Here is a 16,776-nt window from a genome sequence, read left to right on the forward strand (position 1 = left end):
GCTGCAGAATAATTTATTCCAAATATGGTGAGGTACTGTCTTATAAATATTAATTAGGCTAGAACTGCTGAGAACGCCAGTACGACAACATTAATATTCATGAATTAATCCTTCGCCGTAGTATGAGTCGTCATTTCGTTTTCATCTTAGACCAACCCAGTGGGACCACTTAAAGGGAAAGCGCAATATTATTTGACACAAATGTATTTTTACCCTTTGAGTATATAGCTCACGGCAAATTTTTGCAATAACTTTTTTTTGCAGTGAACATGAACTGAGGAACAGCAGGAATACTAAACGTGAGGCCTGCCACAATGTTTTTTTCCACCTTCATATTGTTTATTCTCAATCGATTACGAAGCATCATGCATGTATTTTGTTTCTTGGGATGCCTGCAAAATAGTTACCATAACAACGTGTGAATATATTTATCTGCACAACAAATTAGTAAGCAATGCGACACACATTGGAGAGAGAGAGAGAGAGAGAGAGAGAGAGAGAGAGAGAGAGAGAGAGAGAGAGAGAGAGAGAGAGAGAGAGAGAGAGAGAGAGAGAGAGAGAGAGAGAGAGAGAGAGGGCACATCTTTTTCTACTCAAGGAAAACGTTAGTCATCAATTTTTTTGGTAATAAAAATAAAAATAAATTAAATAAAAGATTGATGCCAGAGGTAATGTAAATGGGATATGGGTGGGATGCTATAAAGTTGCCAGAATACAATTTGGAAAAATGAAATAACATGTATTTGAAAACATGGATGATAAAACATCTATGTTCTCATTAAATACTACTAGTAAATCATTTGATCACAAATCTATTTGCTGTTAATAGTCCAATTTTATTTATATATTTCACTTCATTCAAATGTAAATCAAGGGAATGAGTAAGTGTGTGAGAAGGTGTGGAGGAAATATGAAAAAAAAAGATTAGAAAAGGCTAATAATAACAATAAGAAATTCATAATAATAATAATAAATATTTGTTATTTCCCTATTATTCTGTTGATTTGTGCTGCCATCTTGTGGTACCTTATTGTCATGAAAAACAGTATATACTTTATGAAATACATGCTGTATTATTGTATTGCTTGTAAAAAACAGTCATGTTATTTAAATGAAGTTTTAAAGCCATGCACTATAATTCCTAATGAAAGCATTTGGGTTCACTGATTTAATCTCCCATAAACGTGTCTCATATGAAGGGCGAGGGATTGGAGCCGTCACACATCTGCAGTTCCAGGTGTGAGGTGATGCCAGAGAGATTCTCCTGTTGTGGTAACAAGTAACCCATGGCCTTTCCCTGAACAACAGAGCCAAAGTAGCCATATGGACGGATGTTGAAGATCTTCACACAGTGCTCTGAGGAAAAGACAGGCATTGGTCAGCATTTATACCAACAGGAATCGATGAAAAAGTATGTCTAGTAGTCAGAGGCAAAACAAAGTCTAGTTTAAAATGCACGTGCAAAGTCCTTATAAATGCAATGTCACGACATATGCTCCTAGACAGATGAGTTATTTTATATTCTAGTGGCAAGGATTGTATTTTTCATGGAAGTCATATATATCATATACCTTTGTTATAGAGTTTGACACCATCATATTGAACAGAGTCTCTCACTGCTCTCCCAACAGGACCACTAAGGTTTCCAGAAAAAGGAGCATTGATGATCCCAAAATCACTGCAGACAATATCAATTCCCTTGTGGATACTCCCATCACTGAAGATACAAGATAAAACATGTCTTAAAAAGCAACAATGAAGCAAAAGTTGTAGATACTGTTCTGGAAAATGCCCCTTAACTCTCACCGTCCCGATAGAGGAATGCTTGGCACTCATTTTTCATAAATCAAACATCATAACATCCTACAAACATCATAAATTAGGTATCAACCGAACACTTACGAACTCAAAATTCATCCTGTGGAAACCGTTTTGAAATCAGATGTTGTGCATGTAAACAGTATTTTAAATTATTTTAGCGGGCTCCTCCTCTAGCACGCGGTGTAAGGTTTCATATTACAAAATGTATTTTAACTACTTTATAATCAAGACACATATCCTCGGAGGTCTCAAGGTTCTATACTTGGCGACTTTTTGTGATAGATATTTGGACTTAGATTGGATATTTGGACAGAAATGTATTAATGGAATGGAATGTGGATGACACCCGGTGGCTATTTTTGGTACAGCGCCTAAAAAAAATCTCATGGGAACTTTTGCGATATCAACTTCAAATTTGGAACATAACTTGGTTAGACATGTGGCTTTGATTTTATAGTCATTTTAGAGTAATTAAAAAAAAAAAGATATATATTTAAGATATAGTACATTTGATTTACAGTAAATTTCAATTTCCATAAATTCTTCATACTTTAATTTTTGGAAGGCAATAATCTGCTGAGTGTCTTCTTTAAAACAAGACCAAACCTTGGTCTATATTCCAAAGCATTCTTGCATTACAGCCGTTTAAGTTTGGATAGTGCATTTTCACATCTATTCTCAAAAAGGGGGGCGGCAGTTAAGGGGTTTTAAACAAACAGAAAACGGTTTAATGTATCAAAGTTTGTAAGTTCATCCCTGGCTTCTGATTGGTCAACCGAGCAGATTTTAGCAGAGGTGGACAGTAACTAAGTACATTTACTTGAGTACTGTACTTAAGTACACTTTTTGAGTATCTGTACTTTTCTTGAGTAGTATTTTTTCAGGAAACTTATGACTTTTACTTAGAAAGTTGTAGCCGCTTTGAAAGACAGTGGTTGATTTGTTTTCTTCTTTAAAACGTGATTGTTTTTTTGTTTTTTTGCACACAGCCTATCAGTAATCGCTCTTGTAGGATCACATGAAATTCAATGATTTCCAAGTATTTTTTGAACACTAATCAATTGATGGCAAAATAGAAGGCAGCAGCTCTCAGATGCAGTGCGAGCAACCATGGTCATACTTAAAAGTTAAAATTCAGAAGAGCAGACATGGATAAGTTTAAAAAAGTGCGACGACACGAAAGTGCACACAGAAAGCTGCCTCTCAGACACCAGACCACAAGTACTGAATTTTAGTCTGTTGAATCTACTCAAATCTTAGTCAATTAAAACTAGACTAAAACTGAAACAATTCAGATGCCAAAAATGTTATAGTCAAAAGACTATGAATAAAACTAAAAAAAAGTTGCTGTCAAAATTAACACTGGAATGAAGTATGGTTGGTCAAATGATTTTTATAGTTTTACCCGCAAAGTTGCCATAGCCTTGTGGATACAGCGCTAACGCATAGGTAACGTTCGACAATGATGTTAGTTAGCATGCAAAAACGTAGTTGGGCTAATAATGTTAACTGAAGTCCTTTCAGAAATGTTTTTTACATAATCCTATCAAATAAACACAATGTAGAAACCTTTCTTTTCTAGTATGATTTTGACTTCGATAAGAGCTTTGTAACTTTTAATCAAGTATTTAAATGAGTTCAAGGTATGCTAGCATGTCAGATGGAGCAGGACTGGCTTAAACCACCATGATGGAACAGCGTGCATTCATACAACAATGCAACAATAATAAAATAATGCATTTACTTTTACTTTTCATACTTAGTACTTCTGTACTTTTACTTAAGTAAAAATCTATCTTTACCGCTTTCACTTGTAATGGAGTAATATTTAACCAATAGTACTTTTACTTTAACTTTAACATGGAGTTGTGTACTTTGTCCACCTCTGGATTTTAGTGTGATTGGCCACATTAAAATCCACAACATAACAGCTATGATACAAAACACTTGTCATATCATCATGCCGCACCGAGGTGTTTTTGTTGCACACCATGTTCTGTTATGTCAGGGACTATAACTTTTAGCAGAAGATCGCCACTTGAGGAATTTGCTGAATAAAATAGTGTTTTAGGGGTTCTTCAATTTCAAGCACTTTGATGTCACAGTGGTTCATTATTGAAGCAAACAGATTTTTTTTTTCTTTTTGTTAAATGACGCGTCACAATGAAGTGTGAAATGTCACATTTTCTCTTCGTCACTGACAAATGATAGAAGAGGTATTTTTGTTTTCTGTCTTATAAAGTATCCCATTACTATTTTGGTGTGAGAAGCTACTGCAAACAGTGCGTGATCAAACTGAATCACAAAGAATTTCAGATAGTTTTGCAAACACGTTTGACTGATTGATCTGGCATTGCTAATTCTGTTTCTAAAACACTCAAACTGATTGCTGAAATATTATCAGAGAGAATGATTCTACATATGTCCCATTTAGACATAAGGATTTATTATCAGTAATATCTTACTGGGGCTTATGCCTCAGAAAAAGAGTCTAGAGACGTCCCTGCCATCAGTCCTGTCCAGCTTTATTCGTCGTTTCAACCAGGACTCTAGCGCTTCATCCTTCGCTGGTGGACTCCTTGGTTTTAGCCTTTCTTGCCGGCCCAGTCAAGGTTTTGGCTCTGCTTTAGCTTTCTGATCCCTCGACTTCACTGTGGTCCTCCGTCCTCTTGGCTCCACCATGGTCCTTCGTCTTCCCGGCTCCACTTTGGTTGGCCTCGACAACCAAATAAGGACATGTTACTGGCTGCATCTCACTCAGAGGAGTTGGATGTCGAATATGGTGATGTTTCCACACACAGTGACAAGAAACACACACCCAGTCTATTATGGGTTGAATCATACAGCTTCTATTTTTTCGGGATTTCCACAATGAGTTGAAGAGGTCCTGAAAGCAGTTGTATTCTGCTTGTGTTACGAACCCTGTGATAGGTAATTCCTCATCTATCACCGGTTGGCAGAGTATAGATATGCAGTGATATCAATCTCTCGCCTTCTTCTGCATCATCCTGGAGAGGGACATATCTACTCTCCAGACTGTGTATAATTCATTGCACATCATACGGTTCTGCAAGCAGATTTAAACAGATATTTTTAATGATATAGATAAGAGCATGGGATTAAATCCTGGAGCAGTAAAATTTGTCCCTCTGTGCCACCAAGTCAACAGCTCGTTCTATTGGCCATTCTATGGTGAGTATGGTTGTGTCACATATCGCCTCAGTTTGGACTTTGTTTTTGTTTGCTCCATTTTTCCCTGCCTTGTTTGTTTGTCATCATAGTCACTGATTTAGTTCATTATTCAGTTCAGCAATGTGTGATTAATTATCCTTGTTGTATTTAAGTTCATTCTTGTCCTCCTTTAGTTTGTCGGGGATTGTTTATGTCTACGTCTTGTTGTCTTTGCTGATCTCTCTGTATTTGGATTTACTTGTGGATTTATTAAAGAATGTTTGGATTGACATCATTTTCCTTGTTGTGGGTGTTCTTAACGAGCAGAGTTGTGTCAGAATACCAGACCCAAAGTGGTTTACATGTTGATATATTTAGGTCTATTTAGATAGACCCCCTCCACCCCCACCCCTGCCATATTAGTAGAATTTTTGAATTTTTTCCTACCATGGAGTCTCCCTCATTTCATTTATTGTGCCTTGAGCAGGGAGCTTCATGGTTTATGTGGAAAGGGTGCTGGCATCCTGTGGTTCATCGCTGACCGTTGGACCAACTGACAACAACGCCAGTCCCACTCCCAACTCAGTGCTCAGCCAGACACCACCCCACTGCGAGGAACAACAGCACAAGTGCACCGCAGACAACAAGCCCACCACCGATGCAATGTTTTAGCCAGCGCAAAGATGAGCAATTGAGCAGAACACCTCTCCGGTGCCTGAGCAATCTGTGTCTGACCAGGTGTGTGAGCCGGCTGCACCATCCATTGACGTGGAAGTCCTCATGTCTAGGTCTCAGATTGAATCTCAAGAAAAATGTGTTTCCTCCGAGACAGAGGACAACTTTTCTAGGAGTGCAGTAGTATTCAGGCAGCACTCTACGGTGCAGGAAACTTATTCTCCTGCTCGTGTGGAGTCGATCCATGTCTGTATCGGCAACTTCAGGCAATGCCAGAATATTCCACTCACCCTATTTCAAAGGCTTCTAGGTCTTATGGCATCAGAGTCCCAGGTAATCCCATTAGGCCCATGGAGATGTATATTGAGTAAAATCATCATCACAATAAAAAAAAAGAATGAATAATTGGAAGACCTGACTCTGAAAGACCTGTCACCTCACTTGGCACATAAATTGCCTGGAGATGATGGCAGAACTTCTTCCCTTTCTTTCCCAACACGTGCTTGTCCAGTTGGACAATATGTTGGTGGTGTCATATATAAATAGCCAAGACAGGTTGCATTTGAGGCCACTGTTCAGGTAGGCACAACATACCTTGCTTTGGGCTCAGGGCAGACTACTCTCAAAATCCATATCAACCTTTTCCAACAAGCAGAGGAAGATGATTATGGCAGTCACCACTGTGATTTACGGAAAGCCCATAGAGATTGTCGAAGAGTACAAGTACCTGGGCACAATTTTTTATAATATGCTGAAATTCACCTCTAACACAGAAGAGATCCTCTAACACAGAAGAGAAAATTCCATCAGCGGCAGCATCTCTTAAGGAAGCTCAATTCCTTTGGGGTTAGTAAGAACATCCTTACTATGTTCTACTATTCCTACATCGACAGTGCCATTACATTTTCTATCGTCTGCTGGTTTCACTCCATCAGCCTTCAAAACAGAAATCGCTTGGAGCGCACTGTTAATTAAAAATTATCGGACTTCCTATTAGGACTCTTTCCATCATAAGTGATCAGCAAACACTGAGGTTGTCTGGCAGGATTCTTGTTTTTGAGTGGCTCCCCCCGGGGCGACATCTTTGTTGTCCGGGCTGTAGGATACAAAGGAGGGCAACCTTTGTTCCAAAATCGGTGCAGCTTTTAAATTTACAGACATCTCTAAGCACCATCAAGTTCACCATGCAGTGATTTTTTAACTGCACATATATACATATATATATTAACATATGTATTCCTTTTTTATATATGGTTGGACTTGTTTTGATATATTTGCACTTGTGCACATTGTGTTATTTGTTTATTGTATGATTCTTTTATGCATAGTGATTGTGTGGCCTTGTTAATTGCCCCTTGGGGACAAATAAAGTGTTGAATTGAATTGAATATATCCTGGGATATCTGAATGTGAGATCAGACTTCCAGTTGAGGCAGGGGCTGAGGCCCGGATAATGGAGATTCCACCCACATGTGGTGGAGAGGATTTACCGACAGACCGGAAGTGGATCTGTTTGCCTCAGTTGAGACAACCCACTGTCCCCTCTGGTTATTTTTCACTCCCTTGGGGATGGATGTGATGGCACAGGCATAGCTGAGGGCTCATCTGTATGCTTTCCCCAATTGCGCTGCTCCCAGAGCTCTGGCAAGAGTATGGCTTGACAAGGTACACCCCTTGCTCGTAGCTCTGTTTTGACCAGCATAAATTTGGTGCTTGGACCGAATATCCCTCCTGGGAGGCTTGCCTTGTGAGATTCCATTCAGGATCATCTCACATAAAGGATTCAATATGGTACCCTCTCCTTAGATATGGAAGATGTGAATTATTGTCCTTAAGCAGGACCCATTCCAAGGTTAAGGTCTCTTTACTGAGGTTGTCAAGAACATCCTGAATGCTAGAACTCCTTTCTCAATGAAATTGTACACTCAAAGTGGTGACTCTTTGCATTGTGGTGTGAACAGCGTAATTTGAATCCAGTCCTCTGAGTTCCGTCAAGAGTTGCTTCCGGTGTGCCGTTTTATGACATTTCATTAGGGAGACACTCTCTAGTATCTGGCTTGTTATATGGAGACAGATGTCTGAGGCCTATCTGTGCAATTAGAGTTCCTCCCTGGGATCTGTCTGTAGGAGTCAGTATTTGAGGAGCTTCTGACCCTTGAGGTGGTTCTGTTATGGAGAATAGGGGATTTACAGCCCCCTTTATGCCTCAGCTTACTTTGACTTTGCATTTGGGAAGCTCAAAGTATTATTTCACTGTAGACTGGATTATTTTCTGATGTCACCCTCATGTACCGCTCAGTTGGTCAAGCGGAGTTGGTTCGAGCCTTCTTCCCTCCACTTTTTCCTGTCACAGGAGCAAAAGAGGCTTCCTCTATTGGGGCTTTTGTGGTTGCAGCCTCAAAGCATTGTATATTTCAAGGGATCATATGATTGCCCTAGATCAGTGCTTTTTAAACCTGCCATGGGGACCCCCAACCATTGCACATTTTGCACAGGACAGATTTGAGAAGCACTGCCCGAGACAATGAAGCTCAAAAGTTTTGTTTGCCTCTGGGAGTTAAGGCCGACTCCACCAAGAGTGTGTATAGCCTCTTCTAAGTGTGCTACCCATGGGCGCATCTTTCCATGATATTTGTGTTTTTTTTTAATATACGATGAATACTATGTAATACAAATATACATTACTACTATATTCATTAAAATATTATTTTACCAAGCAAATTCATTAAACTCTATCCTTTCATCTGTTCGAATAAAAGTTCACATTTAACCTCTATAGGTGCTATAATAATAAAAGTCACCAGTTATTATCACCCAAAATATGCTTTATAACATTTCAGGTGTTTGGATATGATGGATGATGTTTCAGGAGGAATGTTGTTTCTGAAATACCTTCTGGAATTAAAGCCACCACAACCATAGCTGTCACAAGCTCGCACTCTGTTGTGATGACTGCCAGCACACAGAGTACTCCACACTGCAACTACAAAAGGGACAAAGAAGTTACCAATAAACATCTAGTCAAATCTAGAATCTAGTCAAATAGTGGAAGATCAGACCTGGTGTACAACACTGGCGTGATATCTCTCCCCTACATTTATCCTTTAGGTATCTGCCCTGACAAATGTAGGTATTATGTTGACAGATGCCTCCAATGCTGGTGCAGTCCATGTCATTTCTTGGCTTGGTCCCTCTCATCCGGGTTAAGACCTCTCTGCCTCTTCCAATCATGGTCAGTTTCTTATCAGGTTGGGTGATTTTCATTTCCTCCCCGTGAACTTTCCTTTCTGTTGCTTTCTTATCATTTTCAAGGGAAATACCCATGAGAAACCCTGTAAGAAGCAATATATTGACATATGGTTTAACAGTGTTTAAATTTTAAGCTGTTATATTGTAAATATAGTCACTACCAGATTTTACACTATAGGCAAACTATAGAATGTTATCTTATTGCTTTTATAAATGGATTATGACTTAATAAAACTATCAAGAACACAACATTAATTGTATTTTTAAACATAGTTTATGTACAGTACATGTAACAAGGTGTTTTTTTTATAAATAAAAATAAATAAATAAATAGAAATTTAATAGAATAGTGTTAGTATTAATGGGTCAAGTTTTGGCAAAAAAAGATGTGTCCATTTGTCCATTCTTTTGTGACACTGTGGGAGGTCACCACAAGGCACCGTTCATTTGCAGAACACAAGTTCCTGGAAGGCACATAAGTCTGAAGAAGTGAGTTTACGTATAGGGGTGCAGATCCAGTGGTTGTTCTGTAGGCCAACATCAATGCCTTGTATTTGGACCAGTGCAAATCGACGAAGAGAGGTGTGACGTGTGCGCTCTTGGATTACAACAGTCCAGTCTGGATAGAACAAGAGTTTGAACAAGGTGTTGTGTAGCATGCTCCAATAGGAAGGGCTTGATCTTTCTGATGTTGTATAAGGCAATTCTGGAGGAGGTTCCTGGCTGTCCTGGATGGAGTTATGGTCGACAAACCTAGCTGAATAGAGAACTTGTGACACATTGTTGGCCGAAATCACAGTTCTGTCTTTGCAAATTGAAGGTGATGGTCCTTCATTCAGCAACAAATGTCTGTCAGGCAGACTGTGTTGCGATCAGCTACCGTCGGATCATTTGACTTAAATGAGAGGTAGAGATGTGTGTCATCAGCAGAACAGTGACAGGAAAACATGTTTCTGAATGACAGATCATAGAGATGACTTGTAGATGGAGAAGAGAAGAGGTCCAAGCACTGAGCCCTGAGGCACCCCAGTAGCTAGATGTTGAGACATAGATAATAGGCAAAATCTAATCAGATTACTTTTGAACAACTGACCCTAGATTCTTATCCCTTAGAGAGAATAAAGCAATAGCAGAGCCTCTTATCATGAATTCATTGCCATGAGTGCTTCGCATTTACTCAAGATTTCCTCACACAAATCTCATCCCTCCAGGAGAGAATGAAGCAAGGACAGAATTGCCATGAATGCAACACAATGAGCATACCCATCTTTCATCTAACATGCACATACAAAAAAGTGGCTCCTAAAGAGAAAAAAATCTGATGACATGTATTACAGGTGCCCTTTTATACTCACGGGCACTGCGGTCTGTGACATCATGTACTGTCATCTGCCAATGAGACTGGCATGTTTGATACATGTGCTTTAGACTCGAGTCACGCCAATGGCATAGAACTTCAACTCTGTGTCATGGAGTTGATGCTATTTTCTGTTGCAATGGTTAATGGAAGTGGGCAATCACTGCTGAACTCTTTTGCTGTAGTTTTTGTTTCCATGGTAACAGTGACTTCTATGACTGGTGGCACTGTCTTCAGGATTGTAGGTGTTGTACAAAATCTGCAGCTAAATCTGCAGTTTTTTTTTGTGGACTGATTTTTGAGAAGTAACCTCTGAGCTCTTGAAAGGTTTATACATTATTATTAAAAATCTGTATATCTATGGAAAAAAAGAATGGGATTTTACTGTACAGTACAACCCCACTGCTTCACCCTATGTTGTGTATCGTGGCACAGCTCTGTACTGACCAGCCAGAATTCAGTATTGTTACTGTCCATATTATAATGTAAATCAGATGTTTAAATTTTAAACAATATTTCTGTAAAATGCAATACTTATGCACAATATAAAAATACAGAGATAGAATGTGGGTTGAAGATTTATTGTCTTTTGACAGGTTAGTCGTTAATGTATTTCCTCAGGCCTGAAATGAATAAATTGGCAGTCTGTAAGCTTGGCATTCAAAGCCACACTGTGTTCTGGCAGTGTTTCAGAAATAGGTTTTGTTTTGTATTAGTGCCTCTGAGAGAGCAATTTTCTAACATTTCAAGAGAAATCTGCATAATACTCATGCTGTCTCAGTCCATTTTGGTCCACATTAAAACATGGAACAATGTTTTATAAGCATTGTATGAGGAACAACAACTCTCAAAACTCATTGGTGTTTCTGCATACTCACTCTAATGCGCTACTTGAATACAAGAAACACAATAACTAGTGTCATTTGGTATCACTTATATCAAACATGGAGCAACCAGGGCCCTAGACATAGTTTTTAAATCAGTGAGGTCCCAAATTTGATCTATTTAGGGCGGTTGGGGGTCATGCTCCCCGAGAAAATTTTGCATTTTAAGATGTTTGAAGGCCAACTAAATACATAATAAATAGCTTTCAAAACCATATTAGTGGGCAGTAGATAATTTTCCATACCTGCTCTCTTTTCATTTCTATCACTCTTTCACTCTTTTTTCTCTCAGTCTCCTTCTCTTGCTCTGTCTCTTCCCCTCCTAAACCCGAGCTTTGACTGATAGTCTTTTAATTTTCGTCTGTCAGTGAAGACAGTAAACAAAGGGTCAACTGAATTTTAGCCTATATTTTACTAAGCATTTTCTTAGACAAGTTAATTAATTGAAGACTACTAATAAGTTTATGAAATTCATTCACAATAACACATTCATTATTGTGTGCCTAATCTGATGAAATAGGCTTCATTACTGTCCTTTTTTAAATTCAAAATGGCGAAATGAGACAAAATGTTATTAGTTTGCCTGATTATTTTTGTCGGTTGTTTAACATTTCTATCCTAAAACAGCTGTCAAGTACGAAATGTTTAGTTTAGCTACCTTGCACCGTTTACTGAAGCGACCTTGCTTAGAATTTATTTCTGCAATCATTCATAAAAATGTTCTTTGCAAGAGGTTCGAATTTCAAAAATGTTAATGACAAATTGCTATAATCTGTTGTCTAATGATCCAAAACACACGTCTATTCTTGGTCTTGTTCAACAGCATGTATATAATTATGGAAGTCAGTAAGTGGAACGATCTCATTAATCAAAGTGTTATTGCTGCATTAATTCCTCAGTCAATCTTTAGCTTGATTTGATACAAATAAAAAGTGTTCACTTCCAAGAAGGAAGCATTTATATCACATTTATATCAATGGTCTGCTATGCTATTTGAAAAAAACTGTCCTCTTTTCAGTCATTTAGGACTCTGAAGATGATTTCAGTTTCATAAAATTGTGTTTCTTGAATTATGGGCAATTTTGTCAGTGTGGGATCTTTTTAAACACACTTTTCGCACTCTTACTACACTGTTAGAGTAAAAAAACAACAACAGACAAGGTACTGGCAATTCTCTGCTAGGACATTATCTGTAAAACAAATCACAATGCAATGTGTAATTCAAAATACCTGTGAAAAATCTGTATGGAAAATTACTTACAATTACTTTTTTTGAACTTTTATTAGAGTGTAGTTTAATATTTAAAATGGACATACAACACATGCAACATACAGTAGATTAATTCTCTAAGTTTTCTGAAACAGCTTGATGACAATTTCCACTGCAATGTTAACACAAAATTTGTAATGGAAATGATTGATTACATTTTAGAGGAATGTCATACTTTTTATTGTTATCGTTTTCTCCTGATGTTCACTTTTAAAATTATTAAAACATTATTAAACAATTTTTATTTGAAACTATGGTCTCATGAGTTCATGTGTTTTGCTGTCTGTGTGTTAATGCTGCCTTCACGCGGTCTCTGAATTATTGTAAATACGAGTTTCCTAGGTAAAAATTGCACATGAATGCCCTCTGATGTCGTGTTTACCACAGGGAAATAATTTTGATACCGAAATTCCTGAGATTGGCGTGCTATAAACTTTAAACATTGTGGTGGGGAGAACTGCTGTGACAGGTATTAGTTTTTTAACCAAAACAGCTAGATCGTCTTGTCTTGTCATTAATGTAGCGTATATTTACATATACAAGTAATCATTTGAAGCGTACTGTATATTGAATGCATGTGACTGAAATTACATCTGGATAGCATCATAAATGTTTATGGTTGTCAGTGCATGTGACACTACATATAGGGGTGAATTCAAGGTGATTGGGACACTTTTTGCCACTGATATGACTTGAAAAAAGTGTCCCAATCACCCTGAATTCACCCTAATGTTGGTTTTGATAAGATTTCCCCAATACATAGGGCAGAATAAACCTGGTGTCCATCATTCCTGTTCATTCCAACAGCAAAGCACTTGAATGCAACAAGCTTGTAATCACGACTTCAGAAATGGGAATTATAATTTCAGCAGCATAATTAGTTCAGTCTTCCTCTGTCCCTTGCCTGTTTGTATCCTTGGTAACTGATTGAGTTAATTCGGTTCAGGTGTGTCTGGTTAATTGACCCTCTTTTGTTTGCTGTGTGTTTAAGCCCCGTGTTTAGTCCTGCTCAGTGTCTGTCATTGTCTATTCTGCTGCTATTTACTGGTTGTTCTGTCCTTGTTTTTGATTTCTGAGAATCCTGGGTATTTCTGTTGGTTTGAGTTTGTTGCTGCAACAAGATCCAGTGTCATCTCTGCTGCAACCAGGATTGTGGCAGATTGACAGACCAATTAAAATGGATCTACCAGCAGTCTGGTTGCTGTGTATGGACCAGGAACAGCAGTTGCAGGCCCACACCCGGAGGTTTCAACAGCTGGCGTGCCTCACTAACTTCCCAGACCAATTGCTGTGTACTTTCTACCTGACCGGCTTGAACGTGGAAATGAAGGCACGCCTATCTGTTGTGGGTCCTCGGGGGAGTTTCACCGAGTTTGTGGAGTCGTTGTGGTCCCACTCCCACTGCTCCTGAGCCCGCTCCAGTGTCCATTGCAGTAAGTAATATTGACCACTGACTAGAGTTCAGTGACTGCTCCAGCCCCTGACCAGAGTCCAGTGAAGGCTCCAGCCCCTGACCAGAGTTCAGTGACTGCTCCAGCCCCTGACCAGAGTCCAGTGAAGGCTCCAGCCCCTGACCAGAGTCCAGTGACTGCTCCAGCCCCTGACCAGAGTCCAGTGACGGCTCCAGCCCCTGACCAGAGTCCAGTGACGGCTCCAGCCCCTGAACAGAGTCCACACACGGCTCCAGCCCCTGAACAGAGTCCACACACAGCTCCAGCCCCTGAACAGAGTCCAGACACGGCGCCAACCCCTGACCAGAGTCCAGGCACGGCTCAAGCCCCTGACCGGAGTCCAGACACGGCTCCAGCCCCTGACCAGAGTCCAGGCACGGCTCCAGCCCCTGACCGGAGTCCAGGCACGGCTCCAGCCCCTGACCGGAGTCCAGGCACGGCTCCAGCCCCTGACCGGATTCCAGGCACGGCTCCAGCCCCTGACCGGAGTCCAGACACGGCTCCAGCCCCTCACCGGAGTCCAGTGACAGCTCCAGCCCCTGACCAGAGTCCAGTGACGGCTCCAGCCCCTGACCAGAGTCCAGTGACGGCTCCAGCCCCTGACCGGAGTCCAGGCACGGCTCCAGCCCCTGACCGGAGTCCAGGCACGGCTCCAGCCCCTGACCGGATTCCAGTGATGGCTCCAGCCCCTGACCAGAGTCCAGTGACGGCTCCAGCCCCTGACCAGAGTCCAGTGACGGCTCCAGCCCCTGACCAGAGTCCAGTGACGGCTCCAGCCCCTGACCAGAGTCCAGTGACAGCTCCAGCCCCTGACCAGAGTCCAGTGACAGCTCCAGCCCCTGACCAGAGTCCAGACACGGCTCCAGCCCCTGACCAGAGTCCAGACACGGCTCCAGCCCCTGACCAGAGTCCAGTGACTGCTCCAGCCCCTGACCAGAGTCCAGTGAAGGCTCCAGCCCCTGACCAGAGTCCAGTGACTGCTCCAGCCTCTGACCAGAGTCCAGACACGGCTCCAGCCCCTGACCAGAGTCCAGTGACAGCTCCAGCCCCTGACCAGAGTCCAGTGACAGCTCCAGCCCCTGACCAGAGTCCAGTGACAGCTCCAGCCCCTGACCAGAGTCCGGTGACAGCTCCAGCCCCTGACCAGAGTCCGGTGACAGCTCCAGCCCCTGACCAGAGTCCGGTGACAGCTCCAGCCCCTGACCAGAGTCCGGTGACAGCTCCAGCCCCTGACCAGAGTCCAGTGACAGCTCCAGCCCCTGACCAGAGTCCAGTAACGGCTCCAGCCCCTGACCAGAGTCCAGTGACGGCTCCAGCCCCTGGCCAGAGTCCAGTAACGGCTCCAGCCCCTGACCAGAGTCCTCTGACGTCACATAGCCCGCGAAACAACAATGGCAGCCCCCTACGGATGCAGTGTTTATGAAACAAATATACAAATAATGTAAAATAAAAGGTATAACAGCTTTTCTTGCTGTATGCACCGTTTTGTCCTCCTTTTCCCTCAAATAAGTAAGGAGTAAGCACCTTTGGCGATAGAAATGATTGTAAATGAGCACACACCCTGTACGGTCCGCCATGCTTTGTTTACATCTAGCTGCAACACAATTCCTTGGGCTCAGGCAGTTTGGCGTGACTTTGCCTGGAACGCTATAAAGTTGTGAGTGGTGGATTGAAGTATTAACTTACGGGCTCAAAAACCTGCCTGGAACGCAGCATTAGTTCAGTCTTCCTCTGTCCCTTGCCTGTTTGTATCCTTGGTTACTGATGAGTTAATTTGGTTCAGGTGTGTCTAGTTAATTCACCCTCTTTTGTTTGCTGTGCATTTAAGCCCCGTGTTTAGTCCTGTTCAGTGTCTGTCATTGTCTATTCTCTTGCTATTTACTGGTTGTTCTGTCCTTTTGAATTCTGAGAATCCTGAGTATTTCTGTTAGTTTGAGTTTAATACTAAAGACAGCTGCAACAAGATACAGTTTCATCTCTGCTGCAACCAGGATCGTGATACATGGCAATTTTCCACCCTCCTTCTGACCATCTGAACTAAAAGTGCATTTTTGGTGCTGCCTCTCCTTTAAGTCTTCAGTGTACATTGTTCACAGGCAGTACATATCAATGTCCCCATCATAATGTTTGTTTTAAAAACAAAGTAATGGCAAACCATTGAACAGCAGGGTGATCGTACATCCTTTGTTTCCTCAGAGATAAAGTCTATACATACAAGGCATTTGTAAAGTAGCAAAAATATAAATTTTGAAGTTCTGGTGAAAATGTTCACATTTTAATATGACCTTCACAGAAAGAAATCTGGTGAAAGTGCCAGTAGTTGAGGAAAGAATGTATTACAGATGCCTAGAGAGTCAGTCTACTTACAACATGCCAGGAAAAGAAAAATCAAGGAGATTTTCATCAGCATCTTTTGAGGTCAAATGTCTGGAAAAAGCAGGAAATAGTTATGACATCACAAAATATGGACAATTGAACATACAAATCCTAGGTTGTATCCAACTTGCATTCAGTTTACAATTAAAATAGTGCTTACCCTAGTGTAGAACCCAGAGCAGAACAGAATGAGCCCTGTGTCAGCAGAGGCAAACATGAGCTTATGCCACATGATGAGCCTCACTTTGCCAATGTTGATATTGGACTGTAAAGACGTTCCTTTGCCTCGTTTAAGAGACCAGCTTTTAGAAAAGTAATTGAAACATGGAGGCATTTTAACTTATTGCATAACATCCGTGTCTTCTTTAGTGATACATTACTTTAGTGAATCATTGATACAATTATAGATTTTGTTAATATTCTGAATTCGATATTCTATTTTTATTTTCTGTTTTCATTTTAATTTAAGTTAAAGGGGTGATGAATTGAGAAATCAACTTTCCCTTGAGCCTTTGATATATA

The 16,776-nt window shown here is 40.7% G+C and overlaps 1 protein-coding gene across 1 annotated transcript; it reads right to left on the bottom strand.

Annotated features, from left to right (window-relative positions):
• Positions 1-325: 325 nt before the first annotated feature.
• LOC307137690 (leukocyte cell-derived chemotaxin-2) lies at positions 326-16,479 on the bottom strand. Its single transcript, XM_079835527.1, has 6 exons — positions 16,415-16,479; positions 16,246-16,305; positions 8,727-8,999; positions 8,560-8,650; positions 1,572-1,717; positions 326-1,356 (listed from the first exon to the last, which is right to left on the bottom strand). Exons 2-6 carry the CDS (start codon positions 16,286-16,288, stop codon positions 1,190-1,192), a joined length of 720 nt encoding a protein of 239 aa, XP_079691653.1. The 5' UTR covers positions 16,289-16,305; positions 16,415-16,479; the 3' UTR covers positions 326-1,189.
• Positions 16,480-16,776: the final 297 nt, after the last annotated feature.

Source organism: Gobio gobio (assembly GCF_949357685.1).
Source record: "Gobio gobio genome assembly, chromosome: 14".
Lineage (NCBI taxonomy): Eukaryota > Metazoa > Chordata > Actinopteri > Cypriniformes > Gobionidae > Gobio > Gobio gobio.

Bases quoted from the DNA above. Each gene is read 5' to 3' on its own strand.
- LOC307137690 (XM_079835527.1), bottom strand. From the start codon at position 16,288: ATGCTGATGAAAATCTCCTTGATTTTTCTTTTCCTGGCATGTT. The intron at 8,651-8,726 runs GTCTGATCTTCC...TCCCTTTTGTAG, and splicing joins ACGCCAGTGTTGTACACCAG to TTGCAGTGTGGAGTACTCTG. The intron at 1,718-8,559 runs GTATTTCAGAAA...TTGTATCTTCAG, and splicing joins GGTGGCTTTAATTCCAGAAG to TGATGGGAGTATCCACAAGG.